This window comes from Gopherus evgoodei, chromosome 12 (genome assembly GCF_007399415.2).
Source record: "Gopherus evgoodei ecotype Sinaloan lineage chromosome 12, rGopEvg1_v1.p, whole genome shotgun sequence".
NCBI classification, from domain to species: Eukaryota; Metazoa; Chordata; order Testudines; family Testudinidae; genus Gopherus; species Gopherus evgoodei.
In genome coordinates, this window is record NC_044333.1 from 40,577,511 (window position 1) to 40,602,276 (window position 24,766).

At 51.4% G+C, this 24,766-nt stretch overlaps 1 protein-coding gene and 2 non-coding genes across 3 annotated transcripts; all 3 read left to right on the forward strand.

The window, feature by feature from the left end:
* Positions 1 to 1,380: 1,380 nt before the first annotated feature.
* Positions 1,381 to 11,167, forward strand: RPL13 (ribosomal protein L13). The gene is made up of 6 exons (XM_030581638.1): positions 1,381 to 1,461; positions 2,063 to 2,180; positions 2,654 to 2,795; positions 7,104 to 7,277; positions 9,445 to 9,501; positions 10,894 to 11,167. The coding sequence occupies exons 2-6, from the start codon at positions 2,077 to 2,079 to the stop codon at positions 11,050 to 11,052; spliced, it is 636 nt and encodes a 211-aa protein (XP_030437498.1). The 5' UTR covers positions 1,381 to 1,461; positions 2,063 to 2,076; the 3' UTR covers positions 11,053 to 11,167.
* Positions 2,384 to 2,466, forward strand: LOC115660682. Its single transcript, XR_004002889.1, has one exon. It is a non-coding gene; the product is annotated as a small nucleolar RNA MBII-202 (small nucleolar RNA).
* LOC115660681 lies at positions 6,960 to 7,044 on the forward strand. Its single transcript, XR_004002888.1, has one exon. It is a non-coding gene; the product is annotated as a small nucleolar RNA MBII-202 (small nucleolar RNA).
* Positions 11,168 to 24,766: the final 13,599 nt, after the last annotated feature.

Genomic DNA, 24,766 nt, shown 5'->3' on the forward strand with positions numbered 1-24,766 from the left:
CTTTATCCTCACCACAGGACCTTCCTCCTGGTGTCTGATAATGCTTGTACTCCTTAGTCCTCCAGCAGCACACCCTCTCCCTCTCAGCTCCTCACATGCACTTCTTCTCCCTCCCTGACTGGAGTGAGCTTTTTAAACCCAGGTGCCCTGATTAGAACACCTGCAGCCAATCAAGGCAGGCTAAACAGCCTGTCTGCCTTATTTGGTTCTAGCAGGTTCCTGGTTACTGTAGTGCAGCCCCTGCTCTGATCACTCAGGGAACAGAAAACTACTCACCCAGTGACCAGTATATTTGCCACTGGCCTGGGTCTGTCACAATGTCTATAGGAATTATTCATCCATGTATATCTGACCAGGCATATATGCAATATGGGGGTCGATGGAATGCATACATGGAGTAGGAACAGCATAGTTACACTCTGGGCAGTTGTAATTTTATGTCACCATTTTACATGCAAGTATGTGTGGTAATAGAAGTGCAAGTTACCTCTAGGCCAAGACTATTGAAGTATTGGGCAGTCCGGGGCTCAGGCCATTAGATCAGGTTGCTCTCTCTAGGGCTGCAGAGCTCTCGGGAGGATGCATACACAAGGATGTATTCAGTTCTGGAATCTAAAATAAATTAATGTAGAGGACGTGGATGTGGCTAAGCCAGCTGGAATACTTCAAAGTAGCTTGTAAATTGATTGGACTAATGTTTGTGCTGCACCCCAAAGGTGTAGCTGACCGTGTAAATGCTAAGCGTTATTGCTAGATCATTTTTTAAGATCATGGGCTTGATTTACAGCAAACTAAATAAGAACTTGCTGCTGCAAATAGCTTCTATATATGCTACACCAACAGGACAGTTCCTGACTGGGATAATCAGTTTCACAACATAATTATTTTTGAATCGTCACGAAAGTTCAGTCTAGGTTGCGATTGTTCCTCTTTGCTGTTTGTGTATCTTATTTAAGAGACTTTGTTTTACTGTGGGGGGTATGGAATTTGAGGGATTAGTGTACATGGTCTAGAAATTAGGACCAAGATTTTAAAAAATAGTGAATCTTGTGCATGGTTGTAGGCTGACTGGTCTGTAATTCCCTGGTTGTCTTTGTTCCCCTTTTTAAAGCTAGGAATTGTTTGCACTTCTCCAGTCCTCTGAGACCTCACCCATCTCCCATGAACTGTCATGGATGAGCAACTTTAGCGCTTCCTCTGTGCAGCAGCTGCCTTTCCCTAGCCCACCTGATGCAGGTAACGGCACTCGTTGGTTTTCCGTACGCGGCCGCTTTAAAACGGGCGCCATCTTTGTAAAGGGCAGAGGGCCTTTGGCGAGATGAGCGCTGAAGCTCGCTGGGCGGGTATCCTCTTCTTTATTCTAATTGGTCAGTAACTAGTTCCGTTTCCGCTAGGTCTGATATCCCAGCGTGCACTGCGTCACCCCCTCCTTTTCCGGTCGGCCTTTCCCCCCCAGTGGAGGTAGGATTGAGCGGAGGCCGGGCCGTGCAGGGTTATCTGCCTCCATCCGCCGCCTGGGCGGCCCGCGGGGCCCGGGCCCTGGGCGGCCGAACACAGGGGCGCCGCCTGCGGCCTGTCGCGCCCTGGGGGAGGCGGCGGGCAGGTGCCGGGCCTGGGCCTGGGGAGCCGCGCCCCGGCGGACGGGGCCGGCCAGGTGCCGGGCCTGGGCCTGGGGAGCCGCGCCCCGGCGGACGGGCCCGGCCAGGGGCCGGGCCTGGGCCTGGGGGGCCGCGCCCCGGCGGACGGGGCCGGGCATTCGCCTCAGTCGTTCCCAGGGTGGCGCCCCGCGCGGGGCTGCCGAGCCTGAGTCCCCGGGTCAGGGGTTCGTGTCTGGGGGGCTGTGCGGTGTGGCCCAGCCGCGCTAGGCTGCTGGGAGCTGGTTCCACCCGCTGTTGCAGTCTGGCCTGGCTGGGCCTCTCTTGCGGCCGCCGCTTCCCCAGCTCCTGGGGTGCTGCCGCCCAGGGGTGGGCCCTCGCCTCGCTCTGCTACTGAGGGCCGCTCTCTGTAACCCCAGCCTGCCTCGAACTGCAGCTGTCATTAAACGTGCGCCTTCTGTCTGCAGGGATATAAGCAGCCATGGCACCCAGTCGAAATGGCATGATCTTGAAACCCCACTTCCACAAAGATTGGCAAAGACGAGTTGCCACGTGGTTTAACCAGCCTGCTAGGAAGATCCGCAGGTGAGATGCTAAGGACAGCTGGCTGCATGTGTCCTTGAGTGCCTCTACCTGCCTTGTGGCATCGAGATCACTTACTTGGGAGTTTTGTCACCGTGTCTCCTGTGGCATGTTGTGGTGGTTAGAGAGTGATTAAAAATTACCGTGGTTGTAAACACAGAGGCCAGTAAACCAGTTTAATGCCTTTAATTAGGTCTACAGTCAAATGATGAAAATTCTTCGGAATCTCTGCACAACATTGATGATTTGTTTGAACCCTTTTTTTAGCTGATGACTGTAGCTTACTATGAGAGCATGTGGTCTGGCCTTGTTCACGTCAGTTACTAGAGGACACATTCCTTACCTCAGCAAGTTTGATGTACCCTCGTTTTTCTCTGGGAGGGTCCCCATGGCCATTCGAAGATTGTCAGTGTAGAAGTTATGTATCTTATACAAACATCCTTTTGTTGACTGCTGTGATATTTCTCTTTGACCAGGAGGAAGGCCCGTCAGGCAAAGGCTCGGCGCATTGCTCCACGCCCAGTGTCAGGGCCAGTCCGACCCATTGTGAGGTGTCCCACTGTTAGGTACCACACAAAAGTTCGTGCTGGCAGAGGATTCAGCTTGGAAGAGCTGCGAGTGAGTATAACTGGTTGATTAGCATCTCCTAGTAGAGTTTGCTCACATGTATCGGATAAATTCTATAAATATGTCCAGGGTGGGGTGGGTGCAGAGTAAAGTATCCAACTGTAATTTGGTGTTTCAACTCAATTTTTTGTTTTTGAGTGGGTGAAATGAACTCAGTGATAAATTTCCTTGTCTTGCGTGGCCTGGTTAGTCTGTCAGTAGTTAGTGTAAGATGTGAGAGCTGAGAGTGATTGGCAAATGGATATCTGTTTAAACTGGCTGTGCGTGTGGCTGTTTTGGAATTTGCTAGAGCTATGTCTTCGTGGCAGCGCTTTAATGTGGCTGTGTAGTTGCAGCACCCCCACAAGGGGAGTAGCTACCAGCACTGGTGCACTGTCTACACCAGGGGTGGCAAACTTTTTAGCCTGATGGGCCACATCGGGTTTCAGAAATTGTGTGGAGGGCAAGTTAGGGGAGGCTGTGCTCTGCAGCTGCACTGCCCAAGAAGCTTGATCCCAGAGCATTAAGAGGGAGGGGACTGGGGCTAGCCTCCTGGGCCAGGAGCTCAGGGGCTGGAGAGAATGGTCCCATGGGCTGGATGTGGCCCACGGGCTGTAGTTTGCCCACCTCTGGTCTACACTGGCACTTTACAGCACTGAAACTTGCAGTCCTCAGTGGTGGTTTTTCACACCCCTAAGTGAGAAATTTGCAGCGCTGTAAAGTGTCAGTGTAAACAAGGCCTAGATAACACAACATTATTATTCAGAGTAAAGGATGGTGATTGCTATAGGTGTGTAATTGCTGTAAATACAGAAAATGGACAATATGTGTAGGATAAATATGAAAGTAAAGAATTAATTAGCTTAAGTTTGGTTAAGAAAATATATGTTGTAACGAAAGGCTCTCATTAGCAATTAGAAGGAAGGCCTTGAAAATAATTTGTAAAGCCAGAAGGAATGAAGTAGGGCAGATGCAGGGGGCTGGACTAGATGACCTCTTGAAGTCCCTTCCAGTTCTGTGATTCTGTGTCTGGGTCAGAGAATAACAAATGAGGTAAAAGAGCTAAGAAGAAGGTCTCTGACCCTTGGGGATGACTGCACATGGTTTTAAATAAGACCAAGAGAATCTGTCTTAAAATGAGCCAACATGGCCCTTGCCAACCCACACACCAGTAAAGCATGTGTGAATCTAAGGGCAATGGGAAAGCTGTTGGCAGCAAGGAGAGGAGGAGAGGCCTTGGGAAGAGAGGAGTTTGTAGATCTTCATCCAGGTATGTCTGAGGGCTTGTCTACATCACAAAGTTGCAGCGCTGGTGAGGGGGTTACAGCGCTGCAACTTAGGAGGTGTACACATCTGCAGGGCATCACCAGCGCTGCAACTCCCTGTTTGCAGCGCTGGCCGTACTCCCGTTTTGTCTCGGGTGTAGAGGATCCAGCGCTGGTAATCAAGTGTAGACACTTACCAGCGCTTTTCTTGACCTCCGTGGAATAAGCAGCATACCTGAGGAATAAGGACCTCCGTGGAATAAGCCAGCATACCTGAGGAATAAGGACCTCCGTGGAATAAGCCAGCATACCTGAGGAAGCCTCTGGTAATCAAGCAGGTCTCCTTCCCCGCAGTGTGCTCCGGTGTTCTCCGAATCCCCCCCCCCCCAAGCGGGTCTCCTTCCCAGCGGTTTGCAGGGGGGTTCGGGGAACGCGAGAGCAAACCACGGGGAAGCAGGTCTCCTTCCCCGGTTTGCTCTCGCGTTCCCCGAACTCCCGTGCAAGCAGGTCTCCTTCCCCGCCGTTTGCAGGGGGGTTCGGGGAACGCGAGAGCAAACCGCGGGGAAGGAGATCTGCTTGCACGGGGGTTCGGGGAATGCGAGAGCAAACCGTGGGGAAGGAGCTCTGCTTCCTCGGGGGGTTCGGGGAACGCGAGAGCAAACCGCGGGGAAGCAGGTCTCCTTCCCTGGTTTGCTCTCGCGTTCCCCGCACCTCCGAGCAAGCAGGTCTCCTTCCCCGCCGTTTGCAGGGGGGTTCGGGGAACGCAAGAGCAAACCGCGGGGAAGGAGACCTGCTTGTTCGGGGAACACTGGAGCAAAACCGGGGAAGGAGACCAGCTTCGCCGCGGTTTGCTCTCGCGTTCCCGAACCCCCCTTGAAGCCGCCCAACAGCGCTGCAGTGTGGCCACATCTAACACCACTTGCAGCGCTGGTTGCTGTAAGTGTGGCCACTCTGCAGCGCTGGCCCTATACAGCTGTACTAATACAACTGTAACAACCAGCGCTACAAAATTGTAGATGTAGACATACCCAAAAACAGATAGCTAAGGGTTCATGTCTCTTTCACCTGTAAAGGGTTAACAGACAGTGACCTGCAACACCTGACCAGAGGACCAATCAGGAGACAAAATACTTTCAAATCTCGGTGGAGGGGTGGAGGGAAGCCTTTGTTTGTGTTTTTTGGGTTTTGCTTTGTTCTCTCTGGGCTCTGGGAGTGACCATACGTACCTACAGGCTCTCTAATCTTCTATTCCAATTTTGTAAGTATAAAGATAGAAAGGCGATATAGTCTTTTTATTTGTTTCCTTTATTTGCAAATGTGTATTTGGCTGGAAGTACTTTAAATTGTATTTCTATTGGAGGAGGCTGTTTCTCCAATTTCTTAAGCTGACAGACCCTGTAACTTTTTACCATCTAAATTGCAGAGATAGACATTTTACTTTTTTCTTTCTTTGTATTAAAAGTTTTGCTTTTAAGACCTGTCTGATTTTTATCCCTTGTTGAGGCTCAAGGGAATTGAGTCTGTACTTAACAGGGAAGAAGAAGGGAGGGGAAGGGTGGAATCCTTTTTGTTTTAGATTCAGGGAGCATGAATCTGTCTCTCTCTCCAGGAGACCTAATTTCTCTGTGTTGTGATTCACAGAGTTTGAATCACATTAATCTTCCAGAGTAACCCAGGGAGGGGAAGGCTGACAAAGGCAATGGTATGGAAAGGGGTTTACTTTCCCTGTGTTAAGATCCAGGGGGTCTGGGTCTTGGGGGTCCCCAGGGAAGGTTTTCGGGGGACCAGAGTGTATCAGGCACTCGAATTCCTGATTGGTGGTAGCTTATCAGATCTAAGCAGGTAATTAAGCTTAGGGGGATTCACGCTAGTACCCATATTTTGGATGCTAAGGTTCAGAATTGGGAAAGATACTATGACAAGATAAGACTGGAAATAAGGGTGAACTGTCTGAAAGTGGTTAACTGAAGTCAGTACTTGGCTATGACATCACTTGTTTGAAGAGTATAAAAAAGTTCATTGCCAATACCTGTCTGGCCACGTTAGAGCTGACCAATATGGGTCTAAGCACGCTGAGTTTAACCTGTTTGTAAGTATCTTGATCAAATGTTTTGTACAGTTTGGATGTAGTAAATTATTTATGCATGTTTAGAGTAATTGTATCACTTCGGATTTAATAAAGGAATTTATGGTTACGTTAGTGTTGGTGGTTTCCAGTATTCGTATTAATTTCAGGCATTCCAATAGTATGGGAATGAGATGTGTAGGCAGCAGCAAACATGAACACAAGCTTGTTTTGAAAATGAAAGAGAGGTGGTCAACTTGCCAGTTGAACAAAATTCCAGGGTTTTAAACCACTCAACTTCAGGCGAGAGGAGGGAGGGAGTATTATGGTAATGTAGCCATCTTATGGGACAGCAAAATCAAATGTCTACAGGACTGTTCAGCACTAAGAAATAGTTTGCTTCCTTTGGTTCTCTGGTATTTTTTTAATGGCTCATGAGGTAAGTGATACCTGATAGTGCATTGATTTAAACCTTCCTAGTATAGCCAACTTCACGAGTCAGGTTGGCATATGTGATTTAAATGGTCCAGTTGCTTGTTGCAGTTGGAATTGCACGTTGCAGTGTAATGTATGATTGTGTAAGGACCCTTGCTTATTCCAGTGGGTGAAAGTGGTGTCCACCATTCTTTTCGCTGTGGCCTCAGATTTTGTGCCCTCCTTTTGCTATTTGAAAGAGTGTTGACCTCAGACTTGAAAATTGCATAACATGTAATAAGTTTGTGTTGTCTTATATTTGAGTCTAAACTCTTTTGGAGATGCCTTGTCTGTTGCTGTCCAACATCTGGGCATAGCACAATTCATATTTCTTAATCACCACTCCTGCTTCTGATGGGCCTTACAGTCAAATGATGACACTTTCTCCGGAATCTCTGTAGTCTCTGTGATGACTGTATTGAACCCTTTTCCAGCTGATGACTGTAGTGGCTTCACTCAGTAGCACAATGGCATAACAGTCACTTGAAGGCTGACATTAACTCTCTTGCTTTACAGATGGCTGGCATCAATAAAAGGGTTGCCCGGACTATTGGGATCTCTGTGGATCCCAGACGACGCAACAAGTCTACAGAATCGCTGCAGGCCAACGTGCAAAGACTGAAGGAGTATCGCTCCAAACTTATCCTCTTCCCAAGGAAGCCCTCTGCACCCAAGAAGGGAGACAGCTCTGTAAGTACATTGGGTCCTGAAAGCTTTTAAAGGCCTTCTGCTCAGTGGTGCTAAGGGTTGGTTATGGTTAATCCTCTCGTGTGTCTAAGTAAACAGTGCTTTACAGTAGAACGTCTCCTAATGTAATGTCCCTGCATGGGAGGGCTCTTCCACTAGCAAAGAGTTGATAGAGCAGCCCTAATCTGCCTTCAGGTACATCTGATGGCCGGGTGAGCTTGGGTGTTGGCCAGGGTATGTGCTATAACATGTATCAGCTCTGTTGTGCTGGGAGCTGGGCCTGAAGTGTGGAGTGTGCAGTGGTGATTTAAAGCCACATTGTTGAGGGGAAGCTGCCCTGAATCAAAGCCATGATAGATTTAGCAGCTCTCACCACGTCTGATTTTTGCCTAAGCAGTTAATAAGTTAGTGTGGATAACAAGCCACAGTTTCCTGAGTATTTGTCTCCCTATGTAAATAATTACAGAAGAGAGCAATGAGAAAAAATGAAGGGACAGAGAGGTTTTATTAGCTGAGTAACCTACAGAGGTGGTGAGTTGGTCAATTTTAGGGGAGTTCCACCTATCAACCTGTAAATCTTAATACAGAGAAAACACTTGTATCAGCTTGAGGTGCGTTTCGGTGGATTTCCATGTATTTCTTTGCTCCAGCTATGTAGGCTCTGTGCTTCCAGTGAGGAGGTGTATGTAGTGAAATGAAAGATTTGAAGAAGGGGATTTCTAGGCAACATCCATAGACTCTTAATGTGCTCTAGGCTTTTTACCTGTATTTAAACATGCTTCTTGTTTAAATGTTTCTAACATGGCATAGTCTGCCAGCAGGAATTGGGTCAAAGTATGTTAAAACTTTTTCAAACTGGTCATTGAGCTTTTCTCTGACTGCATTTATACATCCTGGCTAAACTATATTCAGTGTGGCTTTGTTGGAACTTTTTGTCAGGTTAACATTTTCCCTAAGCCCATTGTAGACAGTCCTGGAAAACATGCCTTGGAACCTGGTTTGGGACTGCTGGAGCTGTGGATGTGAAGAGGCTGAAGTAGAAACTACTTTATATGCAGACTAAAAGTTTTGCTTTTTCTCCAGCAAGGTCTTCTGTAACAAGGGTTTCCTTGGGGGCAATTTGTTCCGACTTCCCTGGGGTGTCATGTGAATATCACTGATAACTGTTACAACTAGAACCTACAATAGTGTAGTTCCGTGTGTTTATATCCTAGACTGCTTAGCAAGGCAGATCTAGTTGTGAATGTTTAGCACCAGCACAGCTTTAAAAGGGTACAATGAACAGTTTCAGAGTGAGATAAAAATTGTTAAACGTATTATCTCCTCCCAAGGGTCTGTCTTAATTCTTTTGCCTTCTGTTGCCACATTTTAAAATGTTTCTTTTCCCTGTTGTTTTGCATGAGAACCAGACAAATAGAGGCAGTTGAATGCTGTTTGAAAATACAAAATAAACTGCAAAGTAATTTTTCTCTGTCTGATATGGGAGCCAGAGATGTTACTGGAAACAATAGTAAACTTGAAATTTTTTCAGGTTGGTTTAACTTTTTTAAAGTCGGTGTTGTGCACTTGAATCAGAACTTTACATTCTTGGTTCCTGTTTTTGGTGTGACCAGGAGAGGCAGTTTGGTGGTGGAGTAATGGTGATGCATCAGCACCTTGTCAAGCCCTCAGGATGACTTTGCTTCCTTCCAGCTTTCTTAACTGAGCATAGTTAATAGGTCACATTCCTCAGTGCATTTGCAAATTCTGGGTTCAGTTGAATTTCTCTTAAAAACAAGTCTGCTTTAGGCTGGCCCCTTCAAAATACTAGCACATCCTCTGTTGGAATGGGAAATAGCACACTTCTCCACTTGTGTGTTTCCAAGACTTTCCATAGTGTGTATGTGGGAGTATAGGGCCCTCTCTTCAGTTTGCAATATGGGCCAGAATTCCTGAGGTCCAAACCATGGAACTTTTTCTGTTAAACATGTATTGCTAGATTCTCCAGTCAGATCACCAAGCTGGGGCCTTGCACACAGGCTTAAGTTTTAATGAATAAATGAAACTGAAGAGCTGATATTTTGCTCCAGACGGTACGTTTCCTAACCCAGGCAGCTCCCACAGGCCTGCCGCCAAAGGAGTCAGCTTGTCTGGCTGAACTCAGTAATCACTTGTTTCCTCTGTTACACAGCCAGAAGAACTCAAGATGGCAACTCAGCTCTCTGGCCCTGTTATGCCAATCAGGAACGTAAGTGACCCTGCAAATCATGTGCTTTGTTTGATTGTTGGGAAGTTAGACGCTGCTGTGGTGTATCACTAAATGCTAGAGAGAACCAGCTCAACAGAAATGTTTTTTTTCAGAGCTGCATTGTGACAGTGCAGTTAAATTTCACTGTCTGTAGACTGCAGCAGTTACCTTGAGACAAAAGAACAAGAGCTTGTTAAAATTGACCTCATATTTCTCTAGTTCAGTGGTTCTTAACCTGGGGTGCGAGATGCCCTTTCTGGGGGTGTGAGGCACCTGGGGGTGCCAAATTTTTTAAAAGGTAAATCATCGAAAACACAAATTAAGCACAGGCACGCAAGTACAACTACTTTGTTTCATCAAACCTATGTAATTATTAACATTATACATTTTTAACTATACTGTAATATACAGACAAAAAATATATCTAGGTTTAAAGAACTGACCTCCTTCAATGATTTTTGATAAGGGGTGCAAGAACATATTTTGAGAACCAAAGGGGTGCAGGCTGCAGTAAAGTTTAAGAACCACTGCTCTAGTAAAATACTGTTGATGTGGGGGTTTGGGGTTTTTTTGTTTTTTTTTTTTTTTTTTTAAATCTCAATATTTTACTGTGAGTGTAACTTTAGCAGGGTCTCTGGGTTTTTTGCAGTTGTGTAATGAGATGCACACAGCTGACTGCTTTAAGCTGCACTAAAGTTTTGCCAGTGTATAAAACTGAAACCCTGAGTCTTTTAACCAACTGTTGGTTAAATTGGAGCTCCCTTGAAGGAGCCGAAGGGCAAGTTCATGGGCTTGAAGTAGTGGCAGTGTTTTTCTGGGGATAGACTAATGGATGCAGGTTCAGCTCTGAGAACTTGTTCTGAAATTGAGGGTTCTGCCTGCAGCAACTCAAAACTGAGGATGGAAGAGTTAGCAGCTGTCCGTGCACAGCCCTGTGCTTTGGTAATTTAGTTTCAGTGACCCAGGGCTGGTCGCTCTTACACTAAGTATAACATGACAAGCTGTTCACTTGTTCGTTCACTGCAGTTTGTTCTAGAACCATTGCTACTTTTGAAGGGTTATATTTGATGCTTGATGGTGGTAATCCACAAATGAGTGTAAACTGACCGTGAGGTAAGTCTCAATCTACCCTGCAGTTGTTATTCTTGGAGTTTCTTCCCTCACCTCCTCAGTGATGTGAGCTGAGAAATACAGAAGCTAAATAAAATGGAGGTACCTGATTGAATAGTGTTGCAGGCATGGCTTCCGGCTTTGATAAAGCATCCCTGCCAGTCACCATGGCCTGTTGCTAGTAGAAATCTGTACCAGGAAGTAACTTTTTTAAACATTGAATAGACCAGAGGATACCAGAGAAGATAGTTACACAGTCTATCTGGCTCTTCTTTCTGCTAGGTTTACAAAAAGGAAAAGGCCCGTGTCATCTCTGAGGATGAGAAGAACTTCAAAGCCTTTGCCAGCCTGCGTATGGCCCGGGCAAATGCCCGTCTCTTTGGAATCCGTGCTAAACGAGCCAAGGAAGCTGCAGAGCAGGATGTGGAGAAGAAGAAATGAACTGTTCTCCCTTGAACTGTCAATAAAAGAGTCTAGAAATGTAACCTGGTGTGGTGTCATCTTAGGCCAGATGCAAAGGGATCGGAATAAAGGAAGGTGATACTTTCAACACGAAGTCTATACTCAGCAGTGTTTTAGTTTGTTCAGCTGCATTCTAACCGTGTGTTGTGTAAAAGTAAATTGAACTGTCGTCTCAACTGGTTTGCTCACTGCTTCTTCTGAGATGAGCAGGTAATAGGCTCCTGGCATTGTGGGTGGCAGGTACTCATTCAGTCTGGGTGGAGTTGCCTTAGGTTTAAACAGTTACGTTTTCCCCTCCGCTTGCTGTTTAATCATAGCTGCTTTGAGGGGAACCGGAGCAGGTGGATCTTAATCAGTAGCCAGACACAGCCCTGTATTGCTCCTCTCTTCTTAAGGACAGCCTGCTCGCTTTTGCCTATAAGAAACAGGACTGAAATTTCCAGTGTGTGGAGTACTTGGCTGAATCAAGTTGTTAAAGAGTACTGAATTTGATACAGTCCTAAACTACCACTGGGGGGCCCCTGTCTTCGTGCAGCACTAACTACATGTGTTTTTTTCTCTGACAAGCCAGTCTAATACCCTGTAAAACTGCTGTGCAGGTTTCCTTAGTGGTGCCTGGGCTTTCCAAAAGGAATTGGTAGACTGTAGGATGCCAGTCTCAGCTGTGGTATGTATGGTGTCTTTAGTAGCAGGGTACCCCCTCTGGATTCTTACTAGTAAATAGGGATTCTGATTTCCTTTGCTTCTCTGGCATCCCCTCTGTAGGCTGTTTGAACTAGGTCCCTGGGTATCTTGTTCAGAGTAGCGCCGTAGCTTCTGGGAGGCACAAAGCACTACCCAGCCTGTTGAATTTGAAACAAAGAAACAGCAAGAGAAATAGAACTCCCTCCGCCCCCCAAAACAATTACAAACTTGCTTTTTACCTGCTCACCATAAGAGCTGTTTTTGTTACTGCTCTTTCCATGCTTGCTTGGACTCCCATGTATTTGAGCTTGACTCTTTAAACAACACACACATTTTCCCCTCTGTATAAGAATGAGCAGGACATACAGGGAGCAGTTAACCTTAACCTGCACTGGTGTGTTGTGTGTAATGTGCATTGTGAAGCACAATCCATTCCGGAGCTCTGCTGCCCTGACCCAGCCAGCCCGCCCTTCGTCTGCGAGCATGGAGAAAATGCGGCAGCTGTAGCGTAACACTGTGTTCTCCATCTGGGAGAAGCGGATAACTCCTCTCACAACCAGATCTCGTTTGTCATCTCTAAGCAATGACTTGTCTTTCACAGCTAATATTTTCTCTTCCGGTGTGTGGGGTTACCCAACTTCCTGCCCCTAACAATACGTGAGGCTTTTCTATGAAAGAACCCTAGGCTATTTCTTTCCCTCCTAGCCCCATATTTCACATAGTTTGGTGTTGGGGAGAAGGGGCCAGTCCAGCCATTCCTAAAGGGGAAAAAGCCATGATCTTAAGGTATTGCCACTAAATAGCTAGATGCCTTCTCTGAAATAGTTGTCAGTATTTCACCGTGCGAATGAGCTGCCATCTCACTGCTGCATCCCATTGTGAAAAGGACAGTCGTAAGTAGTTAATGGAGGAGAGAATCTGGAACCTAATTGTCATGGAGTCACCGGGCGATGCTCTGGAACTGCTCCCCACAAAGCCAGTTAGGACTTTGGGGAGTCTTCTCTCCCTTGGAGCAGACTTGTTCAGGGCAAGAAGCTCACACAGCTTCACCTCCTGGGTCTCTCCTTGGAGCATTCAGCATCCTCTGCCCCTCCATGCGCTTCCCACAGCGAGCCCGCCTCAGTGGGGTCCTGGGGAAGCCACCGGGTCCTGCACCCCCACTTCGCAGTCAGACATGACTCAGCCAGCCAGTAAAACAGGTTTATTCGATGACAGGAACAGGGTCTAAAACAGAGCTTGTAGATACAGCGAACTGGACCCCTCAGCCGGGTCCATTCTGGGGGGCAGTGAGCCAGACCCCTCACATCTGCACTTCACTCCTCGACCCCAGCCAGACCCAGACTAACAACCCCCTCCAGCCCCTCCTCTCTGCTCAGCCCCTTTCCTGGGCCAGGAGGTCACCTGATCCCTTTGTCTCCAACACCTTCAGCTGGCACCTTTAGAGAGGAGGGGCCCAGTCCATCAGTTGCTAGGAGACAGAGTGTCAGGCATTTAGGTGCACTGGCCCTTTGCTCTGCCAGATACTTAAGAACTGCCATGGGGACACTGAGGCACCAACACAGTATTCAGAGAAAACATTAAGAACATTCCCAGTTCGTCACACTAATCCATTCAAAAAAAGGCATAGTTGCTAGAACTTGTAAAACTTCTGAGGGGATCGGAGGGTTATTTGTACAGTGCCAAAGGTGTGCATGGTACCACAGAGTCCTGGAAGAAACAATTTCCTGCAGAGCTTGCAATTGAGAATACTGGGTTACGTGAATGAAAAGGGCAGAGGAATGAAGGGAAGTGTTTTGGGGAGAGCCCGTTTTTCATTGAATCAGATTTTAATGTGATTTTGTTCTGTTACTGGCTCTCCTAAATGGGTCTGACTTAACTGAGCTGCACATATTGTGGCCTTGTCTACACTATGCAGTTTTGTTGACAAGTCAGCTGAAATGCTTCTCCCAGCAATGTAACTCCTGTGCTATGCCAACATCATAAAACCACCTCACCAAGAGGTGTAGGGCTTATGTGGGTGTAGTTACGGTGATACACTACATATGTGGACACACTTTCTTACATCAGCTGTTGGCTGGCATTCTTGTCAATTTCACACTGCTGGAGCTGTGAAATTGACAAGAAATCCAGCTTTCCAGCTGGGCTGCTGCCTAGTCTCCACTCCAAGTTGGGCTTCCATCCAGGCTTGGGCTGCCACCCAGGCGCTCTACTCCCTCCTTGGAGCCCTGCTGCCCCCTGGGTTCCCAGCTGTCCACTGGGAGCACGGCAGCTGACTGGACTCCGAGCACAGATCTCTCCACCAGAGGTAAGACAGTCCAGGCAGCTGCCTCCTCGCTCCCTGCTGGGGAGTTGCATGGAGCTGAGAGCCCTGATGCTCAGTCCTCCACACTGCCCCTCTTTAGTTGTTGGGAGCACTCCTGGTGAGGACGCCCACCACCAACAGAAGGAGGCTGGTGTGGACATCAGCCACTGGAAGAATTAATAGGATGGCTAGGTCGACTTAGCATAGGTCGACTTATCTTTGTAGTGTAAACATAGCCTGTGTTACAGAAAGAAGCAAAAGGTGCTTCGAGACAACCAGTGGCTCGTACATGCACAGGAAACAAGAATCCACCACTGAAATGCAACCAACCCTGGGATGGAATGTGACAACTATCTAACTGCTCCTAACAGAGGCAGGCCATAAATATCCAAACCAATGGAATATGCAGGCAAGACTAAAACTGTAATTATCCAGATTGGAAAGTGGCCAAGACATAATCTAGAAAAACTCAGAAGTCTGTTTAATGTCCACATACCTAAGAAATTGTACATGTCTCCTGCGGTCATGGTGGGAGGTGCTCATCTCGTGTTATAAGCCCTCTGTCAGGCCTAGTGCCAGCTTCCAGTTTATACAGGGGGGGTTAACAGGCCAGATTTTAAATATTTGTCACTTTAGCCGTAAAATTCAGTAAATGAATAGGCACATTAGAGTGCAGTTTCTTTCAAATGACAAGGTGCAGTCACTCTCTGTTGCCAGTTGGTGGAGCAAAAACCTCAGTTTAGATTTTTGACTATTACCATTTTTAAAGGTGGCTGTCCTGGGAAGTGTCTTCAATATTTTTCCTACCCAACCAGTGTGCTGGGGGCTGTGGCTCAGGGGTCTGAGCCTTGGCCTTGAAAACATTAAACTCCCCAGATGCGTCGGGTCAATCCTAGCAGGGTCTGTTTGGCACTTCCTCCTCCATAGGTTGAGTTCCATGCACTTTGCTCAGGAACTGGGAATGTCTTTCATATAAAACTTTAGCAAATGGGGTGCAACCCACTTTCAGTAGATGGTGAGGCTTGCGCTGGTGTGTGTAGCTAAACCTCCGCTCAATCCCACCAGTTTGCCGTGCGCCAGGCTGGCTTGTGCTTTCCACCCCAGAGGTGGCTGCATTGCAAAGTTCGATATTTTGAGTGTTAAAGCGCAGTTGGGATGGGCAGTCTGATCAGCTGCCTCTCAGGGCCTCTATTCTGTGAAACAAACGGTGCTGGAGGCTGCATGGTTTGAAATCCCTACAGAGACCAGCAGGTGTTGTGAGCAGTTTTCATTAAAGAACTGAAATTCTATCCAGTCCATGTGAATGAGCATTTCAAGAGAGTCTTCCCTAGTCTTGTCAGTTACTTACTGCTGTTACATGCTCTATCCGGACCCTCTGGCCACCTGCTCAGCTGGGGATGGTCAGGGCATGCCTGGAAACTTTTATGGAGGTTGTTCCTGTGTGGTCTGTGAAGCAGAGCTAGATAATTACGATTGTGTGGCATACTCAGCTAGGCAAGGGTGCCTCTGAATCAGGCAGGTTCATCTTGCTGGCTGAAGGAACACTGATGTGCTTGCTTTCATGCAAATCTGGGATGAGCAGCTGCTATATTGTTTTTGTTCAAGGCAACCTTCCAGTACTAATAGAACTGCAAAGTGTGTGAGGACTTCACAGCCCTTCGCAAATGGGCCCTGACTGCGCCTGGCAGGAGAAGTGGGGGAAAGGGGGGCAAAGAAGGTAAGAAACACACCTAAGCTCTTGTAGCATGTCAGCAGCGCCGCTGGCAGTAGAACCTAGGTGGAGAGTCCCCATCATGTGCCTTATTGAACCATCTTCCCCTGTGCTTGGGCTGCTGTGTAGGCCCTGTGGCAGAGGAGGGAGTACCACAGGCCACTACGCTGCATTCCCCCGGGTAGCTGACTAAAGGCAGGGCGGTGGGGATGGGGTCTGGGTTCCATCCACCCTCCATTAGCCAAGGAAGGCTGCTGTGATAGTGGAGCTGAGGGAAGACGCCGGGGAAGTTCTGCGTTTGAAGACCAAACCTTTACCCTGATGATGTTCCACTTCGGCTCCCAGGGCAATATCAACGGTGGATCTGTGGCCCTGAAGGAGCTGCAGGTGGGAGGCTGCGCTGGCTGGTTCACTGTGGGCTTACACAGCCTTGTCACACACCACTTGCTGGCAGGCTGCAAAAGGAACGAGCTGCCTGCCCAGCAAGGGGGGGAGTTGGGTACGTCGGGACCAGGGGCTTTCTGCAGGGATCTCCATGGCTGGAGAGGACCCAATCACCGTGTCCCTTAGGCAGGGAAGCTCGAGCAATCTGGGTCCGGAGCCGTGGGCGAGGCTGCAGCTGGGCTGCCAGAAAACACCATTTGCACTTCCCAGTCTCCGTACATGACAGGAAATTAATTGAAGCTTTTCAGCTGTTGCTAACTGTGTGTTCTGCTTTTCAGGAGGCGCTTGGCTTGCTGTCATGGACTATCTGATTAGCTGGCTTCAGAGTCTTCGGATTGTCAATCTGGGCTTCTGGAAACTGATTTGAAGAGGAAAATGTCTCCGGGTGCAGCGAGCTCTCCTTGCTTCCCCCGTGATATGTGGGAGGTGTGTGGTCTGGCCCAGTCAGCCTCCCACGCCTTCCCCGCTGCAGCTATGAGCCTGACTGACTAAGCCAAGTCACAGCAGGGCAGGTTTGAGATCAATACGCCCTCCTGTAAGGGCTTGTGTGGTCACCGTCCTCTTCCCCTTCTGGTATCTGGGCTCTTGGGTTCCTCTCCCCGCAGGCAGGGTCTGCAGAATGCACCCCCCCCCCCCCGCCTCTGATTCTCTGCCCGCTTGTTTTGGGGGTGGTGTCTGGGAAAGGCCTGAGGCTGCTTATTTCCAATTTCCCCTCCTGGTTCCCAGGCCTCGTTAGAGCTCATGTAACTAGCAGGTGCACCCTGGCGGCCAGGTTAATTAGCCTGCCTGTCCTGCATCAGTTCATGCCTTGGAGCACTGTGCTGGTTCCAGGTGGATGGAAGGGGCCAAGCTCAGGCAGGGCTGCTGCAGTGTCCAATCCCTGTTTGGCTGGGGCAGTCGGGGCCCGGGGCAAAGGGAAGGATGCTCCAGCCATGAGCTAGCACCACTCAGGCAGTGGTTAGCGGGTGATGTGAGGCCGGGTGGACTCTGCAGCACCAGTCAGCTTGGAAATTGGGTTGATGCAGGTTGAGTGATGGGCGTTTCTTGAAACGCTGGCAGCTCGCAGTGTCAGATCCTGTGCGCAGGGAGCAGGCTGGGGGAGTGGGAGGGACAGTCTCCTGCCCTGATGTGCTTAGCCCAGGCTCAGGTTGCCGGAGTGGGCTAGTAGCATCTCCAGTCACACACACCACCTGCTGCAGTGGGGCTGCCTCTGGGGTGATGGCAGCAGCTGCCCCAGTGCAGTGTCCTGAGCTCTGTTGTCCTCATCGCTGGGCTTGTCTGGTCCCTGCCTGCTAACGAGTGTCCTGCCAGCCAGCCCAGCTCCCAGCCCTGGGCCCTGACTTCTCAGAGGGTTTGCAAAAGAGAGGCCGAGTGACTGACCAGCCTGTAGGACAGGTGAGGTGGAGGGGCAACCTGACCTTCCCTTCCCTTCCCAGGCCTCTGGCAAGAAATGTCCTGGTCTGGGATATTCTGCTTCTCATCAACCTGGCTCCAAGAGCTCAGGGCTTGCATGTTTGAATAGGATCTTAATTGAACAATGCTGATGGTTCCTCCCCGCGCTGCCTCCAAGGAGCTTGGCCTCAATGATGAGGTCTGGGTTTTAATATCATTCTTCATGCAGGAGTCGTACATCTTGTAAATCTTCAGCTGGCATCAAACCCCTGCTGGGACTTGGCTTTAATAAAGCAGAGATGGTTTGCACCTTGGGCAGCATCCCCCTTCCCGGGGCGTCTGAGCTGGCCCCTCTGCACTGCCCATGCACTGCCTGACTCCAGACACACCCAGTAACTCCCCTGGGTGCTGGAGAAGAGCCCATAGAAGGCCCTGGGGCTGCTGGCTGCGTAACGAGCCCAGAGCTGAGAGACCTGCAGAGCCGCTGACCCTGCAATGAAAATTGGCTCTTGGTGGCCCCATGTCTGTATGGAAAACAGGGACCATGCGGGTGGGTCGTCCTGCCCAGTGTGGGGCTCGCCCCCTCTCCGGATAAGGGTCCGTGCTGCTGTGAGCTCTCCTGCTTTCCCCACCCCCTGCCTGCCATCAAACCAGCTCTTCCCCAGCCCTCGCTGTGACATCACAGCGGTATTGTGATGTGTCAGTTCCAGCAGCAGCTCAGTGCTGAGCTTGGAGCCTGCCAAGGAAGAGCAAAGGGAACGAGGAGAAGCAGAGGGTCACGGGTGGGAGCTGGCTCTTCCCCACGGGAAATTCTGAAAAGGGGAGAAATCTGTCTAAAGCAGGCTGCTGTGGAGGCAGGGATCCCAGCGCCCTGTCAGGGGCTGGACATCCCTGGGAGCCCAGCAGTTTGCCCCCAGGCTGGCTGGCTGATGGACCCAGCCTGCTGCCCTGCCTGGTTCCTATCCAAAGTTTCAATAGACTCTGCAGAATGTTCCAGTGCCTGTTTCTGCTGGAGAATTTTTGAGCAGTTCCACCCTGGACTCGAGTAGTTCCTAGGTCAGAAGGAACCGTTGTGGTCACGTAGTCTGACCTGGACAGCACAGGCCAGAGACCTGCCCCACAATAATCCCTAGGGCAGAGCTCTTCAAAACCCATCCCCTCTGGATTTAAACAGCCAGGGACAGAGAATCCACCCTGACCCTGCGTAAGTCGTTCCAGTGGTGAATTACTCTCTGCTGAAGATGCATGCCTCGTTCCCCCATTCCTTCCCAGCTTCCTCCTCCACCCCACATCAGCCTGAGCCTTCAGTCACTGCCCTCAGCGGGCGCACGCCAGCCGGGGACCATGGGCAGTGGGGCCTGAGTGGAGGTGCCTGGTGTAAGGCTTAGGCCTGATTTTCAGAGGAGCTGGGCAGGTGTCTTAAGGTGGCACCTGAAATCTGAGCTTTCTTGTGAAAGCATCGGCCTAAGTGACTTAACCAGGTTATGCAGTGACTCAGTTACAGAGCTGGGAATGGAACCCAGGAGTCCTGGCACTGTGCTCTGTCTGCGGCACCAGGCAGTGCGAGCCTCCCAGGTGCTGCCCCATCTCTGCTAGAGTGAGGGACTGAAAGACCAACCTCCCTGCGTGCTCGGGGTCTTTCCTTAGTGGCGTTTTCAGGGAGCTCAGCGCCTCCAGCCTGGCGCCCCAGCCCCCCTGCATTCCCCTGCTGTGGCTCGGGGATGGGGAATGCCCCTCACATGAGCAGCACTAGTAGTAATTAACAGTCCTTGGCACCAACCTGGCCAGCAGCAGCAGGGAGGCAGCATGGCTGTCCCCCACTCCCCTTGCACGGAGAAGGAAACTGAGGAAACTTGGCCACATGCCAGAGAGCAGCCTGGCTAGCAGGGCTGGCATAGCCGCGTGCCCAGCCCTGGAGCCTCTGTTCCCCCTCCTGCGTGAACCTCCCTTTGCCGAACGAGTGCTCAGGAATTCCCTGCATCAGCGCAGGGGGACCCCGTGGCCTGGCTACCCTGAAAACCCTGCCAGCTCCCAGCTGCTTGGGGAGCCCAGGGTGAGGTTCGGGTGGAGCTCGGGGTGCCTGGCAGAGGAGGGACGATGTGGCCGTCTGCCCCCAGTTACGCTGAGCTACGTCACCCTGGTGGTTCACAGGGTTCAGTTGGTTTGGGACTTGTCCCTTCTTCCCAGCCATTGGTGCCAGGGCAGCCTGCCCCCTCGTGTGTGCATGGGGGGCCCAGCCAGGCACCGGAGACCGAGCACAAGAACCTGCCTCTTCCAGACTTGACCTAAGGCCCCTCCTGCAAAGCGCTGACCCGAGTCCTAGGCAATGAGGCCGAGGTGCCAAGCGCTGTGACAGGCCCTGGGAGGAAGGTAATTTCTGCAGCAGCAATGTCCTGTTTGCCTAATTACAGCGGTTTATTTTAATTAACCTGCCGGCTGGCTCCCCTGGCAAGTGGGCCATATGCCAGAAGCTCCAGAAACCAGCCTGACCCAGGCAGGCGGCAGCTCCTCCAGCAGGCCGGGGACGCTGCATGAGTGTCTTGGCACCGGTCCCTCTGGTTCCTGCTATAACAACCCGCCTGTACTGAGTGGGGGTAGGACACAAGGTCAGCCGGGGCAGAGCCGGGAAAAGAACCTGGGAGTCCTGAACACACGCACCCCCCACTCCCTGGCCCACAGCTTTAGCCAGACCACCTCCCTTCTCCAGAAATAAAGCTCCTAGCCCAGCTCTCCGTTCGCCACTCCAGCCCTGTGCAAGTGCTGGCTAGGCTAGTGCCCTGGCAGTGCCTACTGGAGGGAGATGCCCATGCTCAGAGGCTGCTGGCCCCGCTGCCCCTAGGCGGTGGGAGAGGTGGGACCCCCTGGCAGGCAGAGGCAGCAATGCAGAGAGCAAGTGTCGCCCAGCCATGGAGCTGTGCCCATTTCCAGGCTGGCCTGCTCTGCTTGTGCATCAGCAGGGACGGGCCCTGCAAAGGGTGTTCTGCACCTAACATGCTGGGGACTCAGGCCTGGGGTTTCTGTTACTAGTGAAAGCAGGAAAAGGCTCCGGGTGGGGCTGGGAATGGGGCAGTGGGTTTCGAGAGCGACCCCAGTTGCTAAGCGCTGATGCCCGTTGGCAGCCTGTGTGCAATGGCCCCAGGGGCCTGGACACACGTGCTGTTAAGGCAAGTGGGCTGGCGCTGGTCCCTCGCTGAGCCATGGTCCATGACCTCCCTCCATTGCAGTCCCAGGGCTGGGCATAAACCACAGCCGCGCATCACGGGCTGCTGGCCAGCCCCACTCGCCGGGGCTGAATTCTGGTAGGCCTCCCTTGAGGCGGCCAGCACCTGTGTGCTGTGAGCGAGGGCGGTTTCTCACGCCCAGGCCCTGAGCGTGCTCCCGGTACACTCTGCATTTCCAGGGAGGATTTACTAGCAGGCTCTGAAGCCAGGCAGGGAAGGCGGAGAAGATCATTTTGAGGCTGGGCCTGAGAGCGCTTTGGTGAGCTGGGGACAGAGGGGGGCTCTGCCCGCCCCCGGTGGGGAATCTCACAGGCAGCCGTCAGGCTGGTGGGGGGCTGGCAGGTGCGGGGAGAGGAGGAGACACTCAGTCCTGGCAGGGCCCTTCCTCACGCCCCGTGCCGGCGCAGCTAGGCTGCGGTTCCGGCTGTCTCCCCTTGGCAGAGGCTCCCTGTGCCAGGGCCCTGGCTCTGGTCTCTCATGGGCGTGAACACGGACCCAGCTGGCTCAGAGAAGGGGAGACTGGTGCAGGGGGCAGGTGTGGGGAGGGGGTTCTCATGGGCCACACCCACATTCCCAGAATGCACCGGAGGGTCCTCTGGGTGCCTCGGAGCTGGTCCCTTGGGTGCCCACCAAACAGAGTGGAGCAGTGGTGCTTCCAACCTCTAGGGCCCATGGGGAAGGGCTGGGGTTGGCCTTCAGCGGGCAGCCCCCTGGCTGAGTACAGCCCATGTTCCTCTGACTCCCCTTAATAAAAGGGGCCACATTAAATGCAGCCCCCTTCCCCCACGTGCGGCCTAAGAAGTGACCCTGCAGGGTAGTGGCTGGGAGGCAGCAGCTGCGTGTCCCTAACACCAGTATTAGTGAGTGGGGGTGCGACGGCACCCCTTAGAGGCCGGGCCACAGCTAAGGGCATCTGCTGCTGTCCAGTCAGCAAGGTGCAGGGGGGCAGCCGGGCTCAGCCTCACTCTGTTACCTGGCACATGTGGCTTCTTGTAGCCAGCCCTGAGCTCCCAGATGGCAAGGCAGCTTGCGGGACCCTCCCTGACCCTACCACACAGCCCCACAGCCGTGCCCCGGTCGCACGCTCACCACGCGCTGCAGGGCCGTTCGCAGGACCTCAGCCTCTGCTGGAGTCACTTCATTCTGGAGGGTGCAGACTGGGCCCCCCAGCGAGCGCCCTGTGGGGAGTGCTGGGGGCAGGCCGACCAGGGGCTTTGCCAGGGTGGGCGTTCCTGGATCCCACCAGCCCTGGGATAACGAGCATGGCTACAGGGTCAGGCTGGCGGCAGGGTCTGTTTGGTGCAAACACAGCCAGGCTGGCGGAGCCCCCAGACTGCGGGCAAGAGACAGCAGCGCCTGCTAGCCCCTGCCTGTGGTGTTTCCACCCTGGATCCTGCAGCCTGACTAATGTCCTTCAATTACATGTTATAGGAGAATGATGGGGGGATTTCCAGCTTCCCCATGCCTCATCCAGCATCCGTTTCAATACTGCGTGGGGCTCGCTGGCTGCCTGCTGGGAGCAGGGCTCTCAGATACTGGGCAGGCCCCTGGGCCAGGAGCGAGTGCTCAGAGAGCATTGATTGCTCTGTGCAAGGAGTCAGATGAACAGTGATGGTGCTACAGGCTAGGGCCTGGCTCCTGAGCACTAACGGAGCAGTCAGCGGACCGAGTTCCTTCGTGCCCCTGTGTGGCTGCCTTGTGCTGGGGCCTGGCCTGCAGCAGGCACCCTGGGGGCTCCCCTGTTGTTGCGAGCACTGGTGCAGCTCTGCTGGTGTTCGCAGCAAAGTGGGGGAACAGAGCAGACAGAGCTCTGGCATTGCTGCGATTTACACTTGATCAGAGCCGGGTTCGAGGACATCCCCTGCCTGTCAGCGCTAGGGTCTCTGCGCCCCCAGGAGTGGGAACATGGGGGGATTTGCCTGATAGACGCAGCCTGTCTGTGTGTTGTGACTTGCAGACTGGCGTGAGGGCACAGGAGCTGCCACGTGGGGCCAGGACCAATGGGCCCCGGCTCCTGCCTCCAGCTGCGGCCAATGGCTGATGCTCCAGAGGAAGGAGTTACATCACCTGCTGTATCGTGCAGCGTGTGTTGTGAGGTGCTGTCACTTCCTGACCCCAGCTGGTGGCTGAAGCATGGGGATGGATGGCCCCCGTCTCTTGGATCCCTGAATGTGCCGTTCTCATTCCTGCCCTTCTGTGGCCCCTGCTGAGCTGCTGCTAGAAGCTGTTGGGGTCAGTCCCAACGAGCGTTGCCCCAGGGCCGGCAGAGCTCTCGCTGGAGTGTGTCATGCCAGACTGAAAGGCGGGTGCCCTATTTCTGCCACGCAGGCTGGGGATTAGGTCCTGCGACACCCTTGTCACCGTGGTCCTTAGCCACATCTGCATTCTAATAGCTCCAAATATGAGCTAATTTCATCGTCTTTCTGAAATCAGCTCTGCCAGCTCCCAGACACGTGTGTGTCTCCGCAGGGGAGGGCAGCGCGGGCAGGCAGCTTGGCGATACAGTGGGAAGTGCCAGTGACATGGTGTGACAATGTGGTTCTGGCGGGACCCAACTGAGAGTGCCAGTTCAGGATGAATTGCCCAAACAGGGCAGTCACAGCCCTAGGCTGGGGTATTTCCACCTCTAAGGCAAACCAAACCAGCCAGACAAAAATGACTTCGGTTTCAGCCCACTGGCTAACCACAAGTCACACAAGCAATTTCCTTAGACACTCCAGTCTCCCAGTATCACCACCAGTCCCACCCATCCTAGGGCTGAATGGTTATGAAAACCAACACCCCAATAAAAGATAATGGTTCTCTCGATCCCAAAGAATCAAACCCCAGACCCAGGTCAATATACACATCAGATCTTACCCACAAATCACGCTGTTGCCAATCCTTTAGAATCTAAAATCTAAAGGTTTATTCATAAAAGGAAAAAGGTAGAGATGAGAGCTAGAATTGGTTAAATGGAATCAGTTACATACAGGAATGGCCAAGTTCTTAGTTCAGGCTTGTAGCAGTGATGGAGTCAACTGCAGGTTTAAATCAAGTCTCTGGAGAACATCCCCCACTGGGATGGGTCATCAGTCCTTTGTGTAGAGCTTCAGCTTGTAGCAAAGTCCCTCCAGAGTTAGGAAGCAGGATTGAAGAACAGATAGAGATGAGGCATTTGCCTTATATAGGGACTTCCAGGTGTAAGAACACTTCTTTGTTCTTACTGTGGAAAATTACAGCAAAATGGAGTCTGGAGTCACATGAGCAAGTCCCTGCACACCCTGCTAAGTTACAAGGCGTATCTGCCTCCTCTCAGCGGGTCAGTTGTGTAGCTGATGGTCCTTAATGGGCCATCAGGCAGGCTAGGCAGAGCTAACACCAACTTGTCTGGGATTTTTCTCAGAACTACAGCACAAATTTGAAATACAGACAGTATAGAGCCAATACTCATAACTTTAACTACAAAATGATACAGACATACAGACAGCATAATCATAACCAGCAACCCATAACCTGGTCTTAGACACCTTATAGACCCCCTTTACATAAGATTTGTTGCCACTACAGGACCTTGGTTGCAAACCATGTTCTATATGGTCCCAGTTTATATCAATAACATCACACAAGGGATGGGGCTGCAATGCAGGGTTCACTGGTAGATGGCTGGCAGAGCTGGATGGAAAAGCCCGAATCCCCCAGGGCTGTTACTGTGGCCTGTGCAGTGCATGGGGACTGTGGCCTCATGGAGCGGGGGGGGGTCCTGCAAAATTCCCAGGAGCCTTTTCTGTAGCCATGGCAGGATTTCATCCTGGAAACCGCCCGGGAGCAGGGGGGTGTTGGGGATGGGGAGGGAGCATGGGAGGTTGGTGCTGGTTGCAGGGGAGAGGGGATGGCCCCGCCCTGGGGGAGATGGCCAGAGGGGTCAGTGCTGGCCTAGCTGGAACTTTGTGGGTTCCA